At 53.2% G+C, this 20,072-nt stretch overlaps 1 protein-coding gene across 2 annotated transcripts in view; it reads left to right on the top strand.

The window, feature by feature from the left end:
• PPP2R2C (protein phosphatase 2 regulatory subunit Bgamma) overlaps positions 1 to 20,072 on the top strand; it is a 139,913-nt gene that overhangs the window by 75,108 nt on the left and 44,733 nt on the right. For both annotated transcript variants that reach the window (XM_007119731.3, XM_028491699.2), the window contains exons 2-4: positions 10,090 to 10,187; positions 12,418 to 12,583; positions 15,240 to 15,352. In XM_007119731.3, the coding sequence (XP_007119793.1) occupies positions 10,090 to 10,187; positions 12,418 to 12,583; positions 15,240 to 15,352 (377 nt within the window). The remainder of the gene's footprint in view (positions 1 to 10,089; positions 10,188 to 12,417; positions 12,584 to 15,239; positions 15,353 to 20,072) is intronic.

Genomic DNA, 20,072 nt, shown 5'->3' with positions numbered 1-20,072 from the left:
TCCCTAGCTTAAACAGCACCTCCCACCCTCCCATCCCTTATCATACTTTAGCTTTTATCTTAGCTCTTATCGCCTTCCCAGGAAAGTCATATATATAGGAAAATTTGCTTATTGTCTGTTTTCTCCACTAGAGAGTGAGCTTCTTGTGGGGTGTGTGCACTGCTGAGTTCCAGCATTTGCAACAGTGCTTGGGATACAGTAGGTCCTCAATTAATTTTTTAAATTAAACTTCTTATTGTGATAAAATATACATAAGATAAAATTTACCACTTTATTTTTAGGGGTACAATTCAGTGGCATTAATTAGAGTCACAGTGCTGTGCAACCGTCACCACTATCCATTTCCAAAACTTTTTCATCATCTCACACAGAAACTCTGTACTTGTCTTTTTTTCGAGCCTTTTATCCAAAGTCCACATTAAAAACATCACACTCTAGCCACCATTTTCCCTTTAAACTATAACTTAAACCACAACTCCCCATTAATATTCTTTTGAATAATAAATCGACAGTGAGCAGATTTACTGAGTGCCTGCCACATGCTAGGTGATATGTGGGTAAACCTTCCAGCAGCCTTGGAAGGTGTGTATGACCATCTCTGTTTCACAGACGATCAAATCGATTCCGAGAGGTGAAGTGCCTTATCCAAGGTCATGCAGCTAGTAAGAGTGAGATCTGAACACAGATCTTCCCCCTTACCAGGCAGTGCCAGAACCATGGAATAACTACACTTCAAGGACTTAACTTCACCCAGCCACAGACCCTCGGGCTGTTCCGTACCCAGGCTCCTCTCTGCTACCCCTCTCCCCAAAGGTCATTATTTGAGCCAAATATCCCCAAGCATCCTCAGCTCTGGCTGACTGACTGTATTTTATATATATATACATATATACATATGTATATGACAGGAACCTGTCATTCCAGGTTCCAACATTCCATTTCACCTGGAGCTCTTGGAGCAGGTGCGGGGATAACTGAATTGTTTTTTCCAGCCTTTAAGATTAATCAGTACTAGGCCCAGTTTAAATGTTTACATAACTTGTCATCTACTGGGTCTCCTGTTTGGGTGCACTTTCCTTTTAAAAAGCTAGCTTGATGGGGTGTAGTTGGATCCAGGACTCACCCGATGGCCCTGCGGGACATGGAGAGGGTGAGATGAGGCACCGTGGGCAAGTTCCCAGCACAGTGCTTGGCCCTCAGGTTCTTGGTCTGTGTTCTCATTGCCTCTCGTCCTCAGAAAAAGAGGAGGTGACCTGCCCCGAGTCACCAGTCAGAAAGAGGTGGAACAGGGACTAGATCTCGGGTGCAGGGTGCATGTCCCATCCGTGAGCTGGGACCATGGCTCCTGTGTGATTCCAGGGGGCAGCGTGGCCAGCTCCATCTCCCACCTGTGGGCAACTGGGGCTTGACACCCCCTTCCTCCCCTAATGTGAGAGCTCCAGTCCCTGACAGGCAGAGCCGGGGTCTTGGGCCTCCGGGGTGCATGGGTGGGAGGTGGAGGGTGCTACCTGCCCCACACAAACCCTCCCAAACCTCCCACCAGCCCCTTCACATCTACCTCCATCCAGGTGACCCAGGCACTGTGCAGGGAGACTTGCTTTGGCCCGGCCACAGCATCCCAGCTGTCCCCGCCCCGCCTCTGACCCCAGCCCGGGAGCTGCCCTCACCCTCCACCAAGTTCCAGCTGCAGGAGGGAACTTCTCACCAGACCTGCTTAGGGATCAGGGACTCAGGCAGGTCCACGCCTTTCCCATCACCCTCGGAGAGCTAAGTGGCCCCCATCCAGCACTGAATGTCTGGTCCCAGCTGACGGTACAGACTCCGAACCAGACGTGGCCTTTCTCCTTCCTCACCTTCACAGCAGGGCCTGTCTGTGCTGGAGGCCGACAGTGGGGAAGGGGACGGGGTCCTGCAGCTTCTCGCTCACCACTGGCCACGAGCCTGCTGGTGGCTCTGCCTGCTCTTGGTGGGCCTGGCCGGTGGATTATAGCTGCCCGTTTCTCTCACGGGTCCTGCATTGGGTGGTCTGGAAATTTCCTGCCGAGCTACCTCTTGCAGAGCCCTTGACCTGGACAGTCAGAGCTGTAGGCCCAGTGGTTTTCCTCAGCCCCTGGGCACAGTGGCTTCCCTCTGCTGCTTTCTCTTTGCCTGCTGGGGAGCCAGCAGGCAGGACTGAGATGACATAAGCCAGCCTGCTCTCTCCTGTCCCCGGGAAGCACGTGGATAAAAGCCGTTGGTCTTTCCACATGCCCGGCAGAGTCAGAGTCCAGACCCTAGACCCCTTTTGCTCTCCGAGTCTCAGGCTGGGGTCTCCTACCTTCAGGAGACATACTTTGGAGCTCTGCGAGGTTCTCACTAGGCTTGGGGAGGGAAGGTGGCACCCTCCCCCATTCCCCCCAAAAGGTATAAGTGGAAACTCTCCCTCAGCATCTGCTTTCTCCCAGGAAATGTCTTCACCAATCCCCAGCCATCTCTCTTTTTAAAAATGTATTTATTTTATTTGTATTTATTTTTGGCTGCATTGAGTCTTCGTTGCTGCGCGTGGGCTTTCTTTAGTTGCGGCGAGCGGGGGCTACTCTTCGTTGCAGCGCACGTGCTTCTCAGTGTGGCTTCTCTTGTTGCGGAGCATGGGCTGTAGGTGCACAGGCTTCAGGAGTTGTGGCTCGCGGGCTCTGGAGCACAGGCTCAGAGTTGTTGTGGCGCACGGGCTTAGTTGCTCCGCGGCATGTGGGATCTTCCCGGACCAGGGCCCGAACCCCAGCCATCTCTGATTCCTTTAAATGTCTTGAGAAGCACCAGCCTGGGGGTCAAGTTCAAGGAGTAAATCCCAGCCCTGCACACACCAGCTGGGCAGCTTTTGGCAACTTATTAATCCTCTCTGTGCCTCAGTTTCTTCACCTGTACAATGGAAAGAGCACTCGGGTGGCTTCAGCAACACAAGCTGAGACCAGAAGAGTGATTAGGGTTGCCGGGGCGAGCCGTGAAGGGGCAGTCAGAGCACAGCGTATACAAGGCACCTTGGTTGGGTGGGGATGGGGTGGGGTGTGGGTGTGAGTCCTACTGAAAAACTGGGCTACAGTCAAGAGCTTTTGCTGATCAGGAAAGTCTTTGCTTGGAAATGACTTCCCCGCCTCCAAAACAGGGTGATCTACAAAGCAGAGCTGGGTGGAATGGCCACGCTCTACCCAGCAGCCCTTCTGTCTCAGTCAGCTACTGCTGCGTAACAGACCCCAGGGCTCGGTGGCGTCAAACAACAAGCGTGCACTTCTGCCCCTTAGTCTTTAAATCAACTGGGCGTCTCCTCGTATATTGGCAGTGCTCATTCTCATGCATATGGTAGTTATGGGTCAGGAGGTATCTCTGCTGGGCTCGCTGCCATGTTCAGGGGTGGAATGGCTGTGGGCTGGCCTAGCACGGCCTCAGCTGCACTGGCTCACCCACATGGCCTCTCGTCGTCATCCGGTAGGCTCGCTTGGGGTTGTTTCCGTGGCAGAGCAGGGGTCCCAGAGAGAGTGGAAACTGTAGGCCTCTTGAGGCCCAGGCTTGGACCGGCACCCCCTAACTTCCTCTGCATTCTGTTGGCCAAAGCAAGTCACAAACCAGTGCAGAGTCAAGGATGGGCAAACAGTCTCTGTCGCTGGACGGGAAGAGCCCCGGAATCACGTTGTATAAGATGTGGATACAGGAAGCCACTGATGGGGCATCAACGTTAAGTCTGCCACCTTTCCTTGTTCTGCAAGACCCCACTCCTGTTTTACTGTTTCCAGGAGGCCCTCTTGGATCTCACCTCGCCCCATCCTGAAGTGGTCACTTCCCCTGGCCACCTCTTCACCTCCTGTGCATCTCCCTGGACCCAGAGCAGCCCTTGAGAACAGGCTCCTTATCCCCAGGGTCCAGCCTGGCCCCTCCTCGCATGCCTGGCCCCCTTCTCTCCCAGCCCAGAGAAGATGCTGGGTAAGCTTGCTCACAGAGTCCCGTCCCAGGCTGACGCTGGGCATACGGAGCCTCCTTCCTCTCACCGAGCTCTTTCATTCAGCAGCAGACAGAACCTGTTTCCTCTCCCACCTCCCTCCTCATCAGCCCTGACGCCTCTGACAATACTAATTAAATGCAGCAATCCCATCAGAAGGATCAAGCTGGCCTTTCTGAGGGCCCTCGCTCCGCCGTGAGCTGTGATGCCGACGGATCCTTAATGTTGGCGACAGCGCTTACAGTGATGAATGGTGAGATGAGCAGGGCAGGAGTCTCCCTGATGAGCAGCTTAATCTCCTCCTCGAATTTGCATGCCTCTGCCACAATTTCCAGGGAGATTTCCAGTCCACGGAATCATTTGGATTTCACATAAACCCTAGGAGAACTGTGACCAGGCAGGGATGACAGTTCCTATTTTATGGGTGAGACAGTTAGGGCTCAGAGAGAGTGTGATTTGGATGAGGTCACACAGCTAATATGTACCGAGGCTGGGACTGGAATACCTTCCTCTTGATGAAAAAGACACAAGGGGCACCTGTGAGATCCAAGGGCTGATCCTCCCCACGTGACACCAGGAGGAGCCGCAGCCCAGGGTGCAGCCTGGGTCTCCAGAGCGTTGCCCGCACGGCCTCTCGTTTCTTCTCTGTTCTTCCCGCTGTATGTTGGCTGGGGAAGCTGTGACAAACTACTCAGTGGCTTAAAACAACAGAGGTTTCTTCCCTCGAACTTCTGGAGGCTGCAAGTCTGGAGTCAAGGCACCCAGCAGGGTCGTACTTGCTCTGAAGGCTCCAGGGAAGGATCTGTCACAGGCCTCTTGCAGCTTCTGGTGGTGGTCAGCAGTCCTTGATTTTCCTCGGCTTCTAGATGCATCACTGCAATCTCTGCCTGCACTGCCACATGGCCTTCCCCCCATGTGTCTGTGGGCCCCTGTGTCTTCACGCGGCCTTCTTCTCAGGACACCAGTCGTTGATTTAGGGCCCATATAATCCAGTATGACCACGTCTTAACTTGATCATCGGCAAAGACCCTATTTCCAAGTAAGGTCACAGTGACAGGTACCAGGGGTTAGGAAATCCATATATGTTTGGGGGACCCAATTCAACCCACAGCATGGTCTTTGCCCATCTCTGGCTCTGGCTCCCACTGTGCACCTGTCACTGGGCTGGTCACCTGGGACACCGCCCCTGACTTCTTCCTGAGCCCATGCTGGACCACAGTGTGGCTTTCTGGCTCCCAAACCAGTTGGCTCTGGGCTTGCACTGATAGGGCTGCGCCATACCCAGTCCCGGGGGGTTGACTGCTGCCTCTTTGTCCAGTGGTCCAAGCTGCCTCTTCCAACAATGCCTTGCCATTTGGGGGACTCCCAGAGCTGCAGCAGAAAGAAAAGGGGACCTCACAAGTAGAAGGGCACCTTGGGTTTTCATGGGGTTGTCGTCACCCACAACAGGGGCACTTGGAGCACCCTCCAGTCATACGTGGGCTTGGCGGACCTCTCCCGGCGGCTGAGTTGTGACCCTGAGCCTGAGGCATCAGCTGTTTGGCAACTCGGCCCCGTGGTGCAGGGACCGGGACCTGCCAGGGCAATCAATACACTGCAAAAGCCCTGAATGGGACTTTGGGCCAGTGCCTCACCTCTTGACCAAGTTCCTTATCTGTAAAGAGAGAGTGATGATAGGGCGGTGGGCTCGTCCTGAGATTCAATCACTGGTCCGTGGAGAGCTTTCACCAAAATATCTTTATTTGCCCTTTATCCTTGAAGTATAATTCCACTGGATACAGAAGTCTGGGTTTACAGGTTTTTAAATTTTCCTTCATCACTTTAAAAGCCTTCTGGACTCTGTCATTTCTGATGAGAAATCAGCAGTTATATGAGTCTTGGTGCCTCTGAATATAATATGTGGTTTTCGTTCTACCTGCTTACAAAATTTCATTTTTGTTTTGGTTTTCAGCAGTTTGACGGTTAGGTGTGATTTCTTGGTATTTTTCCTACTTGGAGTTAGCTGAGCTTCCTAAATTTGTAAATTAAAGTCTTTTACCTTATTGGGGCATTTTTCAGTCATTATTTCAAGTCTTTCTTCTACTCTATTCTCTCCTCTCCTTCTGGAACTCCAAGTACACAGACATTTGATGTTTTCCGGCAGATGCCCGAGGATCTGTGCTTTATCTTTTTAAATTTGTTTTCTCTCTGTTCTTCAGGTTGCATAATTTCTATCGATATATCTTCACGTTTACTAACTCTTTCTTCTGTCATCTCAAATTTCCTGTTAAGCAATTCAGTGATTTTCATATGTGGTATTTTTCAGTTATAGATTGTCCATTTAGCTATTTTTAAAATAGTTTCTATTTCTCTGTTGAAATTTCCTTTCTTTTCATGCAGTGAGAGCAAATTTTCCTTTATATCCTTGGACATAGTTATAATAGCCACTTTAAAAATCTTCATTTGCTGATCCCAGTATCCAGGGAACTTCAGGGTCTCTTTCCTTGACTGTCTTTTTATTCAGTATGAGTGATATTTTCCTATTTCTTTGTATATCTTCGTATAATTTTGGAGAATATCCTGGGTGTTGAGAATGACAATACCGTAGAGACTCTAGATGTTTAGTATGTCCCTCCAAAAAGTGTTTTTGTTTTGTTTTGCATTTGTAAGCAGTTAACTTGGTTGAACTCAACTTCGAACTCTGTCCCAGCACAAATCCTTGTTCATGTCTTTTAGCCTTAGCAGCTCTGCCTGGAGTCTATCGTGTATACGTGTGCAGTTTGCAGCCAGCTGAAGACTGGGGCAGAGTTTATGTGTTGCATTTGGGGACTGCTCTTTAGACCCCATTTCCAGGATTAAATACCTCATTTTCCAGCTACTAGGATTTCCCCAGATTCTGTCTTCTGGTTTATAGAGACTAAAAGTATGACTTTCTATCTGAGTTTCAGTAGCCACGTGGCACAGACTGGGACCTGTCCTCAGGCTAAAAGCCATGAAAATAAGAAGCTCACCCAGTGCTGCCTCTTATTCCAATTGCTGTCTCCCCTGCAGGGCCTGACATCTAATGAGGGGCACATAGTGGGCATGAGACCACAGTTGTAAGAGAGACTACTGTACCGGGGGGCAGGAGGGCTCTCCAGGAAGGCTTCCTGGGGGAGGTGGTATTGAGGCTGGAGATGTGTCAAACATTCCAAAATGAGAGCATGGACTTTCCAATTGCATGATTTTACTGATGACAACTTCCAGCTCTCAGGGGAGGTAACTTTTCCTAAGGCAAGCTCTAGAAGACACTTACTGTAACAATGAATGGATGTTAAATATCCACCAGCCCCTTCCTGGGACGGAGGAAGCAGTGCCCTGGCCTGAGGTCTTTAGTTGCTCTGTAAATGTTTGCAGAAGGGGACTGGAGGGGCTGGTGGTCAGGACTCCCAAACCTGTACAGTGAGGTTGAATCTCAGATTTATCTGGCACATTTCTGAGCTGGCAGCTGCCACTTCTGTGGAGGCCAGAAGCAAAGATGAGAAAAAGCTTTGACTTTGTGTCTGGTAGATTTTGGTCATTCAACATTCCTTGCTGTTACAGTCCTTCAACCCTCCCAAACCCTCTCACCTCCAACATCTCTCTTAAGTTTCTAATCACGGGAAGACTCTACTATAGCCATGCTACAGATGAAAACACTGAGTCTCAGAGCAGTGAGGTAGCCCACCCAGGGTCACATAGCCCAGGCATTGAAGCCAGGACTCCAACCCAGGACTTCAGATTGGTCCATGAACAGCTCAGGGGGTTGTCACTGTGGATGGGCCTCCATCCATCTCCTCAGTTGCCAATAGAAATGATAGTCATATCTCCCTCGGGGGCTGGCATGAGGTTCAAAGGAGGCAGCGGATATAAAACTGACATATAAATTGTAAATTGCCTGCAGATGTTATTGTCTGTTACTGTGGTAGCTGCCCAGCATTTATGGACCACATTTGCTCTGGATACCAGTGGTTACATTGGCGTTTTAATTTAATAGCATTGTTATTTTTCCATCATAAAAATAATATATACTATGCATACGTCCAAACTCATTAAATTGCATCCATTAAAAATGTGCACTTTTGTGTATATCAATTACACCTCAGTAAAGCTATTAAGAAATATACGTTCATTACAGAAGATCTAGAAAACATGGAAACATAGAAAGAGAAGGAAAAAAATATTTTCTTTCAACCGCCCTCAAGCAATCTCTGTTTAACGTGGTAGAAAAGCCTCTTCCAGCTTGTTTTCTCTCTGCCCAGTTTGTTTGCTGTTTAACACGGCTGTGATCACTGGTCTATATAATTAAAGACATTTTACATACAGTTTTATATCCTGCTCTTCCCCTCTAAGGGCGTGCTGACATGAGACAGCAAGAACCAGAGCCTCGTGCAGGAACCCGGCACTGCTGGGCTGTGCCTCCAGCTGTGGCCCTCCTGTGTCCCTGGGCCAGGCAGGCTGCCCACACAGGGACAAGTGTCAGGCAGCCGGGCCACTTGCACACTCAGCGAGCATCTCCGTGATCCCAAAGAGCGGCTCTCCTTGATTTTTATTCCCTTTATTTTTAAGTTGAATGAAACGTGCTCTTATCCTGATCAGGGAGTACGTCCAGCCCATTATCCTGCTTCTGAACCACCTTTCCTCTGTCCTCTTTCCTTCCGCCGTCAGAGCTGGCATTTACCTGTGGCTCAGAGGCCAGTGCCGGTCAGGAGCTGCCTCTGAAGGCACGTGATTGGAAAAGGAAAAGGCATGCATGGAATAGGAAATAGGACTGGGAAAACCACTCGAGGCTGAGAGAGCAGTTCTTGAGACAAAAGGTAGCTGGTATTTTGAGAATCAGCAAGGAGCCTGAGTCGGAGTGGGAGAGCAAGGCTGAGAGTAGTAGGAAGTGGGGTAGGGGTCCGTTACCTTTCATTGAGTTAAAACATGGGGGGCATTCAGCACTAACGTTTTTTGTCACGCATCTGCCAGCCCCGCCCATCTAGGCTTGGTTGGACTGGGTGACCAGGCAGCTCAGCTGGGCGGCTTTGCTGCGGGCCTGGGCAGGTCCACCTCCGGGGCCGCGGCAGAAGCGCAGGACGGCGGCTTGTCTGCTGGCGTCCCGCAGGCCAAAGCCCATCACAGGGCATGGTACCTGGCCCAGGGTGGGAGGCAATGCCAAGTGCCAGGGGCAAGTGCGGGACAGGGTGAAGATTTGGGCTCCTGACGTGGCCTGCCTCGGGGGGCCACAGGTCACTCAAGGCTTTAGATACTCTGAAGACCTTCGCTTTTCCTCTCTGGGTGGGGAGCCTCTGGAGGGGTCCGAGAAAGCTCCCTGTGGCTGCTCTGTGGAGGCCAGCTTGTGTCTGGGCCAGGAGAATTGGAGGGGATCGGATGGGAGCCCGTTGCAGTCATCCAGGCGAGAGGCGCGAGAAGTGATGGCATCTGGATGTATCTTGAAGGCTGAGACCATAGGACTGGATGTGGAGGGTGAGGGAGAGAGGGGAGAGTCAGGGTGACCCAAAGGCTCGGCCCGAGCCAGCGGGAGGACGGAACTGCCTTCATTTGAGGAGGAGAAGGGTGCAGAGGAGGGGCTTGGAGCAGAAACACCCCGAGAGCCGGGGTGGGGGAGGGGTGAACCATCATCCCGGCGGGCTGGAAGGAGACACAGTGTGAGAACCTGCCTGGGGCTGCCGGGAGGGGTAGTCAGATCTGTGGTTTGTTTGCAAGTAGATCCATTGTGCTGAAGCCTGTCCAGAGCTTTTGTTGCCTACAGGGTCCAGGCCGGGAATGCGAAGGTTACGGGGGTGCCACCCTTGGGGAGCTCAGTGGAGGCAGGGAGGGGTTCAGTTGGTCTCTGTGGCCCCCAGAGTTGGGCTAGTGAGTTGTCAGATTTGCATCCCAGTCACCTGGGCAGCACACGAGGGAACCCCCAGACTGCTTCAAGAGGAAGGGGAGCAGGAAGGAAGGCAAGGCACCCGTGAGCGGGTCTCTGTCCCACGGCCAGCGGGGAGGGGGCAGGGCCCCTGGTCAGGGCTCCTGCTGTCCGACGGGGGCCCTGGGGCTGGGCAGGGGCAGCTCTGTCCACCTGCACGGCACTGGGTCCTAATGAGCCGCATCCTCCCGTCTCTGTTCCACCACAGCCGATATCATCTCCACCGTCGAGTTCAACCACACTGGGGAGCTGCTGGCCACCGGCGACAAGGGTGGCCGGGTCGTCATCTTCCAGCGGGAGCCGGAGGTGCGCGGGGCCTGGGGGGTGGGGACTGCCCTCAGCCCGGGCTTTACCCGCAGGGGGCCTCGGGGCCTCCCGCCGCCTCCCGCCGCCCGGATGCCTGGGCGGGGCCCCGCACATGCGGGGGTGGGACCGGCATGCAGGGGTGGGACCGGGCAGGCCCGGGGAGGGGAGTCCACCGGGTCGACTCGCAGCACCGTATTCTGAGCCCCCTCTGCCGAGTGGAAGTTTGCTGATTGGTCGCTGTGTCCTAGACCCTGGAGAAACAGACTCCTGATTAAACTGCCCTCTGCCTCGGTGAGCTGGTGCTGTCCGGCCAGAGCCGGGCGCAGGGGAGGACGGACCCTTCCGCAGCTGTGGGGTGGCCCTCTGTCTGGGGTGGGCGCTTTTGCCCAGCCCCGGGCCTCGCCCCAGTGAGGTCTGCTGTCTGGAACGGCCTACCCGAGGCAATGTTTCTGAACCACTGGAAGAACCTGGCGATTAAAAGGCCCCATTTGTTGAGCACCTACTACATGCAGACTCCTCACTTCGTTCTCCGCGTGCTTTTCCCACTTACTCTTCACAGCCCACCTCTGAGGGTGGGGACTGACACCCCGTTTCATAGGTGAGGACGCCTGCGCAGTCACTCAGCTAGTGAGCAAAGACCAGGGATGGAAACCAAGACTGGCTGTGGCCTGTCACTCACACACCACCCTGCCTTTCAGGGCTGGGGTTAGATGCTGAAGATGGGATCTAATGTGACACCAGGGTGGGGGGAGGAGAGGAAGCGGGGAGGGAAGGTGGAGGGAGGATAGGGGAAGCAGGACGCGGAAGAGAAGGAGAGGAGGGGGCAGGAGGGAAGGGGAAGTGGTGGGGGGAGAGGAGCTGCAGTATCACCCTCCCCCCTCCAGTTCCTCAGCATCCTCGCCACAGCTGATGTTCCCTGAGGTCTGACTTCACCTGTGTTCACTCCCATAACCCTCCCTCATGACAACCCTCGTGGTGCCATTAGGTGCTATTATCATCCTCATTTTACAGATGAGGACATCAGAGCTCAGAGGGTTGCAATAACTTACCAAGAACACATAGCCAGAAAGCAGATAGCTGAGAAACTGGTTATCTAATAAGCCCAGTACTGTGGCTGGAGCACTTTGATTCATGAGAAGGACCAGAGGATCCCACTGGGGGTTGCAAAGCCAAGTCTCCTTTTTGCCAAATTGCAGAAAGAAATTAAATTGGTAGAAGCGCACGTTTCTCAGTTGTGAATATTTCTCCGTTAATTTTTTTCTTCATTCTGGCCCCACGGACCTCCATAGCCAGTCCTTACAGGAGATGAAGTGAATTAGAGGCAGAAATATTGAAGAACTTTAAAGCTTTCCAAAAGCACAACAGGAAAAGAAATATATAAATAGATACTTTGGAAAAACCAACAGAAAACTTGAAATTGTGCTTGGCTGACTACCTTTGTTTTGCTCCCAGGCAGTTTTAGGTGTAGTTTCATGTTGTCATATAAACTTGAATTGTCTACCAGGAAGTGGTCCCTGGTCCCTGGTACCACCTCACTATGTTGGGGGCTCCCCCAGGAGGTCCTTACTACAATGAGCTTGGCTGCCTAAACCAGAAGGGGACCCGCTCAGGAAAGCTGGGGGGAGGATACCCTATCCCAGTCTATCCCGATGTCTGTCTGACATTGCAGGGTGTCTGGCCCCAATGTTAAATCTGCTCCAAAATGCGTTCATGCCTCGAGTCAGACCCACGTTGGACACAAGGATGTGAGGGGCATATCAGAGCCTTGGCCTTGGTGCCAGACAGACCTCAGTGGAGTGAGTGACAGCACTTTGTGGACATGTGGCTTTGGGGGGGGTGTCGACTCACCTCTGAGCCTCCGCTTGCTCATCTGTAAAGTGGGGGGAGTCATGGTACCCACCACAGAGGGGCGTCGAGGATAGAATGAGAGGAGGCGTGAGAAGCACTTAGCTCAGCGTCCTGTGTACGGTAGGTGCTCAGTAAACATGAGCTGGCGCGGTTGCCCTTGTTCGTGCTTACTGGACGGAGGAGGTGATGGAGCTCGGCCATGGCTGCACAGCAAGGCACTGGCCATTTAAAAAGCAGAGAGTCTCCTTGGACCCTTGCTTGGATGCCCGGTCGCCATGGCTGTCCCAGGCCCTGCGTGGGTTTGACCAGTCCCGTCCCTGTCCCAGTGCCGGCTTCCGCCCCGCCACACCATCCTGGAGCTCAGGGTCTGGTTTCCTTGCAGAGTAAAAATGCGCCGCACAGCCAGGGCGAGTATGACGTCTACAGCACTTTCCAGAGCCACGAGCCGGAGTTCGACTATCTCAAGAGTCTGGAGATAGAGGAGAAGATCAACAAGATCAAGTGGCTCCCTCAGCAGAATGCCGCCCACTCCCTGCTGTCCACCAACGGTGAGGCAGCCGGGCCGGTCTGGGCGTGTGCGTGTGCGTGTGTGTGCACGTGTGTGTAGGCATGCGTGCTCTTGTGCACACGTACTGTAGCAGTTTGTCATCAGATGCCATTTTTCACCTCACTTACATTGTGAGCATTTTCCTAGGTCTTTCTAGGTCTTTAGAACTCCTGAAAAATAGTATTTTGAGTAGCGGGTAAATTCCATGCACTGACTACACTTGCTCACCCTCTCCTGGTGGTCGGACGGGGGTTTATTCCCTCTGCTGTAAATAGCAGCTCCTTGAGCATGTCCGTGAATACTTTAATTTGGGGACGGACGAAGGAGGCCGGGTCAAGGAAAACAATCAACACTCAATTCAGACTTGCCTCTTTGTCCACAGCCCCCAGAATCCCAGACCACTCCAGAGTGGAGGGTGTCACTGGATGATCTGGGGTCCTCAGTAGATGGTGCAGGAGGGGCACTGGTTGCCTGGCCGCTGGCCATCTGCCTCTGGGAGACGGTACGCATCCCCGAGGAGGCTCCCGGCCAGAGCCCTGCTTTGCTGTGGTCCACTCGGAGGCTGCGGTTCCTGGGGCCATCTTGCCTCTCCCAGCAGTGGGCCTGGAGCCCGAGGCCCCGCTTCCCACGTTGACGTCCACCTGTGCATCCTCCTTCACCTCTCATCCCCATGATAAAAGGCGCCTGGGGTGGGAGCTAGGAGGGTCCTGGCTTCTGTCCCAGCCTGGGGACCTTGGGGAGTGGCCTTGCTTCTCTGAGCCTCAGTTTCCTCCCCTGTGCTCCCTCTGAAGTTGCAACAAGGGTGGAGGGAGGTGTTGCCCACCCAGCACCCCAAGACCAGCCAGTACTGCTCCAGGGTGGATGAGTCTTGTAAGATGATGCCACCTGCCTTCCCAAGGGAGTCAGACTCCTTAGGGCGGTCTTTATGGCATCCCTGAAACCGGTCAGACTCAAGCCACCAACCCATCTCTGTGCCCGAAGGCCGGCTCTCCCTGCCTCCACCTGGCCAACACCCCGCCTCATCCCTTAGGCCTCCGCTGGCTGTCAGCTCCCACTGAGCCTTCCCTGACCGCTCAGCAGAGCAAGGTGTCCCTCCCGTGGGCCTTCCCACCCCTGCTGACCCTCCAGGGCTTGCCCTCTGGAGCTCCTGCCATTCTGATGGTCTGTGTCCCCTGAGGGGTGCCTGGCACGGAGTCATGTTCAGCAAACCCCGTCTCAGAGGCAGAGGGGCCCTTCCCAGGTGCTGGAACAGAGGCAGTGAGAGGTCCCCCACCACCAGAAGAGGTCACCCAGGTCAGGAGCCCCTAATGCAGTTAACACCCTGGCCCCGGCACTTCCTCTTCTGAACTTGATGGCTCTTCTTGCCTCATAGGGTTTTGGGGAAGATGGAAGGAAATAACATCATAATGAGCTTAGAACAGGGCCGGCAACTGAGCCTCGTTCACGTGCTGCTTTTTTCTTTTTAATCATTTAACAGAGTGTCATTCTCTGCCTGCCTCTTTGGAGGAAAGGTCAGCTGCAGGAATTTCCGAGCACCCACACCCTCAAAGCTTCCCACCCCCGGTTTTGAATCCCAGCTCCACCCTTTCCTAGTAGCCTGTCCATGGGCACCTGTCAAGTGTTTAATTGACAGCAGTTTTCTCCCCTTCCTCCTCAGGATCATGGAAGTGATTGTTTTGGCTGCCATACTAGTCAGGCTTCTCAGAGAAACAGAGCTAATAGGGTGTGTGTGTGTGTGTGTGTGTGTGTGTGTGTGTGTGTGTGTGTGTGTGTGTGTGTGTGTGTGTGTGTGTGTGTGTGTGTGGACAGAGATATGGGTATAGATGTAGACTTAGATATAGATATATAAGGAGAGGTTTATTTTCAGGAACTGGCATGCCTGACTGGGGAGGCTGGCAAGTCCAAAACCTGCAGGGCGGGCTGGAGACCCAGCGAGGGGCTGATGCTGCTACAGCTCGAGCCTGAAGGCCATCTGCTGGCAGAGCCCCCTCTTCCTCAGGGGGACCTCGGTCTTTTTTCTCTAAAGCCTTCAGCTGATTGGAGGAGGCCCACCCACATTGTGGAGGATAATCCGCTTTAGTCCATGGATTTAAATGTTAATCTCATCTAGAAAAAATACCTTCAGAGTGACATCCACACATTTGACCAAATATCTGAGTAGCGTGGCTTAGCCAAGTTGACATCTAAAATGAACCATCACAGCTGGTAAAGGTTACTCTTTTGATGTTCTTGGCAGCATTCCAGAGAAGTGAGGCTTCCAGAGAGCTGAGTTTCTGGATGGGCAGGATGCGTCTCAGGAAATAGGATGCCAGTGAAGGGTAAAAAACAGGAAGCTTCATTAGTACGGTTTTTGCGGAAATTAGTTGAAAGACTGATAACTGCCCTTGAAAGGGTCATGCCCTTTGACCCAACAGTTTCACCTTTGGGATCAATTGTGAGGAGCTCGAGCGTGACGACAAACGTTCCCTTTGCAAAGATGTTCGTTGCATCAGTTGACAGAAGGAGTCAAATTAGAAAGAAACTTCATGTCCAAGAACAGGATAAGGTTAAGTAACTTGTGTGTTGATGCGTCCTTATCTAGCAGACTCAGCTGGGTACTCCATTGTGTACCTTGTTTTGTTTCACGTGTCTTGTTTCACTTTGTTCTATTTTTAAAGATAAAACTATCAAACTATGGAAGATTACTGAACGTGATAAGAGGCCCGAGGGTTATAACCTGAAAGATGAGGAGGGGAAGCTTAAGGACCTGTCCACGGTGACGTCACTGCAGGTAAGTTGTGGCACACGGACGGTTCCGGCAAGCGAAGTGCAGTTTGTGCTTTGTTTATTACACAGCGAGGATTTCAGGACTGGAAGGGCCTTGGCTATCTGAACCACAGTCAAGTTCCGATCCAGAACTTAAGAGGCCGGGCTGCTTATTTGCTGGGTGGCCACCATCATTTTCCTGCTCTGTGCCTCAGTTTCCTCCCCAGCAAAGCAGAGAGGATCATCTTTCTTCTGGAAGTCTCGTGAGGATGAGGCGAGGTGATGCGTGTCCATGAAGCCCTTTTCAGCTGCACCCGAGGCTGGAGAGCATGTTCTCTAATCCCTTGTTATACAAATAGGGAAACGGAGGCCCAGAGAGAGGCAGCAACTCTCCCAGAGCAGCTCAGCTGAGCAAGTGGCAGAGCCAGGAGGAGAACCTGTGAGCGGAGCTTTGTGGGTTCCCAGCCCTTTGCCGAGGGTCAGAGGGGCACCCAGAACTTGTGATTCTTGCAGCCTTTATGAAGGCTCAGTGCAGAGATTGCCTTGATGTAAGAGCGGCCTGGAAGGTTAGGTGGCAGAGCCGTGTGAAGGCAAACTTTTGCTCTCAACGCGATGAAAAGCAAAAAAGGACTCATGTTTCTTCAGCGGGGAGCCTGGAAGACGTGAAAGAGTTCTGGAGTCACAGGACCCGGGTTCAAATACTGCCTCCGCCGCGTCCTGGTGGTGTGACCCTGGGCAGGCCACCACGAGCCTCTGATTCCTCATCTGGAACAAGAACAGACACTTGAGCACGTGTCTCCCAAGCACTCTGGCTGTAAAATCATTCAGTCCTCAGCAAAATCCTATCGTGGGTATGTGATTATCATCCCCATTTTACAGATGAGGAAACTGAGAGCTGGATCCAAACCCAGGGAATTCTAGCTCCACAGTCAGCATCAGCATCCAGTCTCCTCCGTGAAGTGGAAGTGAAGTTCCTGCCTCCCAGGGGAGCCATGGGGATGGTTAGAGGCCGCCTTGTCCGTCCCTGGCTTCCAGAACCGTGCCTGGAAGAGGGTGGGTGCTTTCAGCCACCCATGCGTTTGCTGGAGGTGATGCCAGATTTATTCATTCAGCCACACTTACTGAGCACCTGCTGTGTGCCGCCCAGCCCTGCTCTAGGCACCAGGGGAGGCCACAGTGAATGAAGAGTCTGAGGGCAGATCTCGTCTAAGCCTGGGACAGGCCCTGCTCAGGGAGGGGGCCTCAGAGTCTCAAGACTGAACGAGGATGAGCTTCGGGAGGTGACTGCACCCTTTAGCAGATTTGAAAGGTCTGAGTTCACATCACACGGAATGCTGTCTCCCTGGGTTCCTACCGTGGCTGTGTTTGCTGCTCCAAGCGGGCAGTGGTGCTGCCTGGTGCCGCGGTGCTGCTAAGGCCCCTCCAGGCTCCCAAACTGCTCACAGACCCACCCATCACTGGTCAGATGGCTGTGGCCGTTTCCCTGCTCTGTGCCTCAGTTTCCTCACCAGCAAACGGGAGCTAACGACTCGTTTTTTCTGCAACGGCTTAGCAAGCGCCCCGCACTCAGCACCCAGCCAACTGTCATAAATATGAAATGGCAATCAATGTTGTTCCCAGAAGGAGGAATAAATGTTTAAACACATTGGCCTCTAAATGACTGGCAAATTGCACAAATAAATTCTGAGAAAGCAGGGAAGCCAATTAGCTTTGACATTGAATAACGGGAGTGAGGGTGCCCCCCACTCCCCCCACCTCCAAGCCCCAAGAAAGTTTATGAGGGTTTCATCTGGTGGGAGGAGGCAATTATCACCTCTTGATTGGCCTGGCATTTGCAGCAGAGCCAGTGGCCCATGGGAATCTTGTTTATTTCCCACCCAGTGTCTGAGATTTTTCTCTGTATGTCATACACCTCCCGAAATGGCACTTAACTGTAAACTAAGGCTGGAGGAGAAGAAAGGGGGAAAGAACGTGGGTGCCTGGGTCTTTCCTCATCCAGCCTCTCACCTTGTCTCCTCCCCAGTTCACCCAAGCCTCCCGAACCCTGCGAAGCTCTCTACCTAATCTGGGCCATTTGTGCTAGAGGCAGCTATAATTTACCGAGAACCTGCTCTCTGCTAGGCCCTGTGCTAGGTCTCTGGGATCCCAGAGCTGAGCAAGGTGAGATTGAGTGCCTACCCCCAAAGTGTACCCAGGCCCCCAAGGAAATAGACATGGAGTCACCCCCACACTGGAGGTCAGCTCTGTGACACAGGGACACACAGGAATGCCTTTCTCTACCTTGTTTATTTGGTGAACTCCTATTCATCCTTTAAAACCCTATTAGCCTCCACCTCTGAAAGTCTTTCCTACACCAGCCAGATGAATCCTTATCCTTCTCTGTCCCCTCTAGCTTTTTGCATCCCACACTGCTCTGTCCTTAGTGTTCATGTGTCTGTCCTCCTGCCTTTCACCTTGACTACACTGTGCCTTCTGGAAGAGCGCGGGTGCGGGGAAAGTTTTATTCATGAAACCTCCAAACCTTCAGGGCAGGTTTCTCTTCCCTCTTCCTCTCCTCTCTTTGCTTTCTGGCTTTGAAATATGGTCTGGGGATGGCGGTGCATGGCTGGAGCACCGGGTGAACAGTTCCAAGGCTGCCAGGGGAAAACAACGTAGCCGGAAGGAGGGGGAAGCAGACTGAGATGCTGAGACTTTGCTATGCCAGCGATGCCCTGACCTTCTCCAGGAGCAGGTGTGGCTTGAGAGAGACTCCAGGGATCCCCAGGGCAGGTGGTGGCCATGCCCTGAGGGAAGGGAAGGCAAGATTCGGAGCTGACGTAGAATATCTGACACCGGCGGACATGCGGAAGGCCGCATGGAGGGTCCCAGACACACCAACACTGACACGCGGGCAGATAGTCCCGAAGCACAGACTCAACACAAGAACCACCCAGAGCCAGGTGGGCATGCACACCGATACTGCATACACACACATGCACACTCGAGCACATGCATGTGCACACTGACACACTCATGCATGCACACCCAGGCTCACACACCCACACAGGCTCACACTGGGTGCCCTCGTACATGAGAACATCTCATGGCGGCTGCAGAGCTGCCTTTGTACCAAAAGGAACGCTTAGTGCTTGCCCACCCCCACTGCAGCACCAAAGCTGTCACCTCCCATCTCAGCTGTCCCCCAGGGAGGGACATAGCTCATTTGTTCATTGACTCACCCATTCACTCATTCACCTGAAGACCTGTCTGTGCTGGGCCCTGGGCTGAGTACCAGAGATACAGAGATGAACACAAGAAGACACAGAGCGCCCCTAAGTACTGCCCAGTCCATTGGGGAAACAAACAAGAAGACAACAACTTACCACGTGGTCAAGGCCGTAATGAGGGATTACAGGGCCGTGGGAGGCCCAGGGAGCCCCAGGCCCAGCCTAAGAGTAGGTGGGTTTGGGGGAGGTCCCCTGGGAGAAGGAGATTCTCTAGGGTCCCACATCAGCCTGTTTCAGCCCCTCCCCATATGTCACCTCCTGGTCACCCTTCCAGCCGGGCACCAGCCGCTGCTGCCCTGTCCCCTCACCTGTTTTATTTTTCTTTAGAGCACCTACTGCTTCCTGAAACCACACACACACACACACACACACACACACACACACACACACACATGTGTATCAGCCTATTGTCTCCTCTCGCACGTGAGTGCAAGCACTGGGTCCCCCATCGCCTGCTGCCACCCAGTTCTGATCAGATTCATGCCATTCTACCCGGTGCTTGCTGCCCGGGGCTCAGGAGCCCTGCAGTTAGCTGACAAAGGTCTGCGTCCCCCTTCACCGGAGTCTGCTCTCTTCCTCACTCCGAGGATGGCCTTGCTGCCTCTCTCCCGGGCACAGTTCCCACTACCCCTGCAGCACCGCCCCCCCCGCCCGCCGCCGGCCAGGGCCCACTCTGGAGACTGTGGCTGTGTAAGCCCTGGCTCCGCCACCCCTAGTCACCTCCCGAGGAGGGGGAGGAGGGCACTGTGGACCGAGTGATGTTCCAGGCGCACTTGACCTGCATCAGCTCATGGAATCCTCACAGAAGCCCTGAGCAGGCCCCAGCATTACCCAGTTTACAGATAAGGAAACTGAGGCCCAGAGAGGTGAAGGCCGCAATGGAGGTAACACTAGTAAGCGTTGAAGGGTTGAAGCCGAAGTCAGGTTTCAGGTCTACACCTTTGCACCCTGGTGCCCTGGGGGCAGTCACACCTGGCTTCTGGTCCTGGCTCTGTCATTTCCTGCCTCTGTGACTTGGGAAGCCCGGTTCATCTTGGCATCCAGTCTTCTCATCGGTCACATGGGGATGGCAATGCCAGCCCTCATTTTCTGGGGCCAGGCCAGGGAGAGGTCAGTGAGGCCGTGTCTGTCTGTCTGTGCCTTTGAAGACCTTACAGTTTACTAGAACGGGGAGTCGTGCCCAAAACACCCCGCAGTGCACACCGAGAGCCCCGATAGCAGCGTGTGCAGCGTGCCGGGGGTGAGCAGGGGTGTGGCAGGCTGTACGTCCAAAGGGCTGTTAACTCCAGATCTTGCAGGAGGAGTTGGGGTTCACTAGGTGTCCAAAGGAGGTGAGCATTCCAGGCAGAGGGTGCAGACAGAAGCAAAGCCACGCTATCTGACACTGTCTCTGGGAGTTTGTACGAGTTCCGCTAACACCAGCGGCTGTAACAGCCCCAGGGCAGACTACACAGAAATGTATTTCTCACTCAGGGAGAG

This window comes from Physeter macrocephalus, chromosome 7 (assembly GCF_002837175.3).
Source record: "Physeter macrocephalus isolate SW-GA chromosome 7, ASM283717v5, whole genome shotgun sequence".
Taxonomy (NCBI): domain Eukaryota; kingdom Metazoa; phylum Chordata; class Mammalia; order Artiodactyla; family Physeteridae; genus Physeter; species Physeter macrocephalus.
The sequence above is the reverse complement of the archived record's forward strand: the minus strand, read 5'-3'. Positions and strand labels throughout refer to the sequence as shown.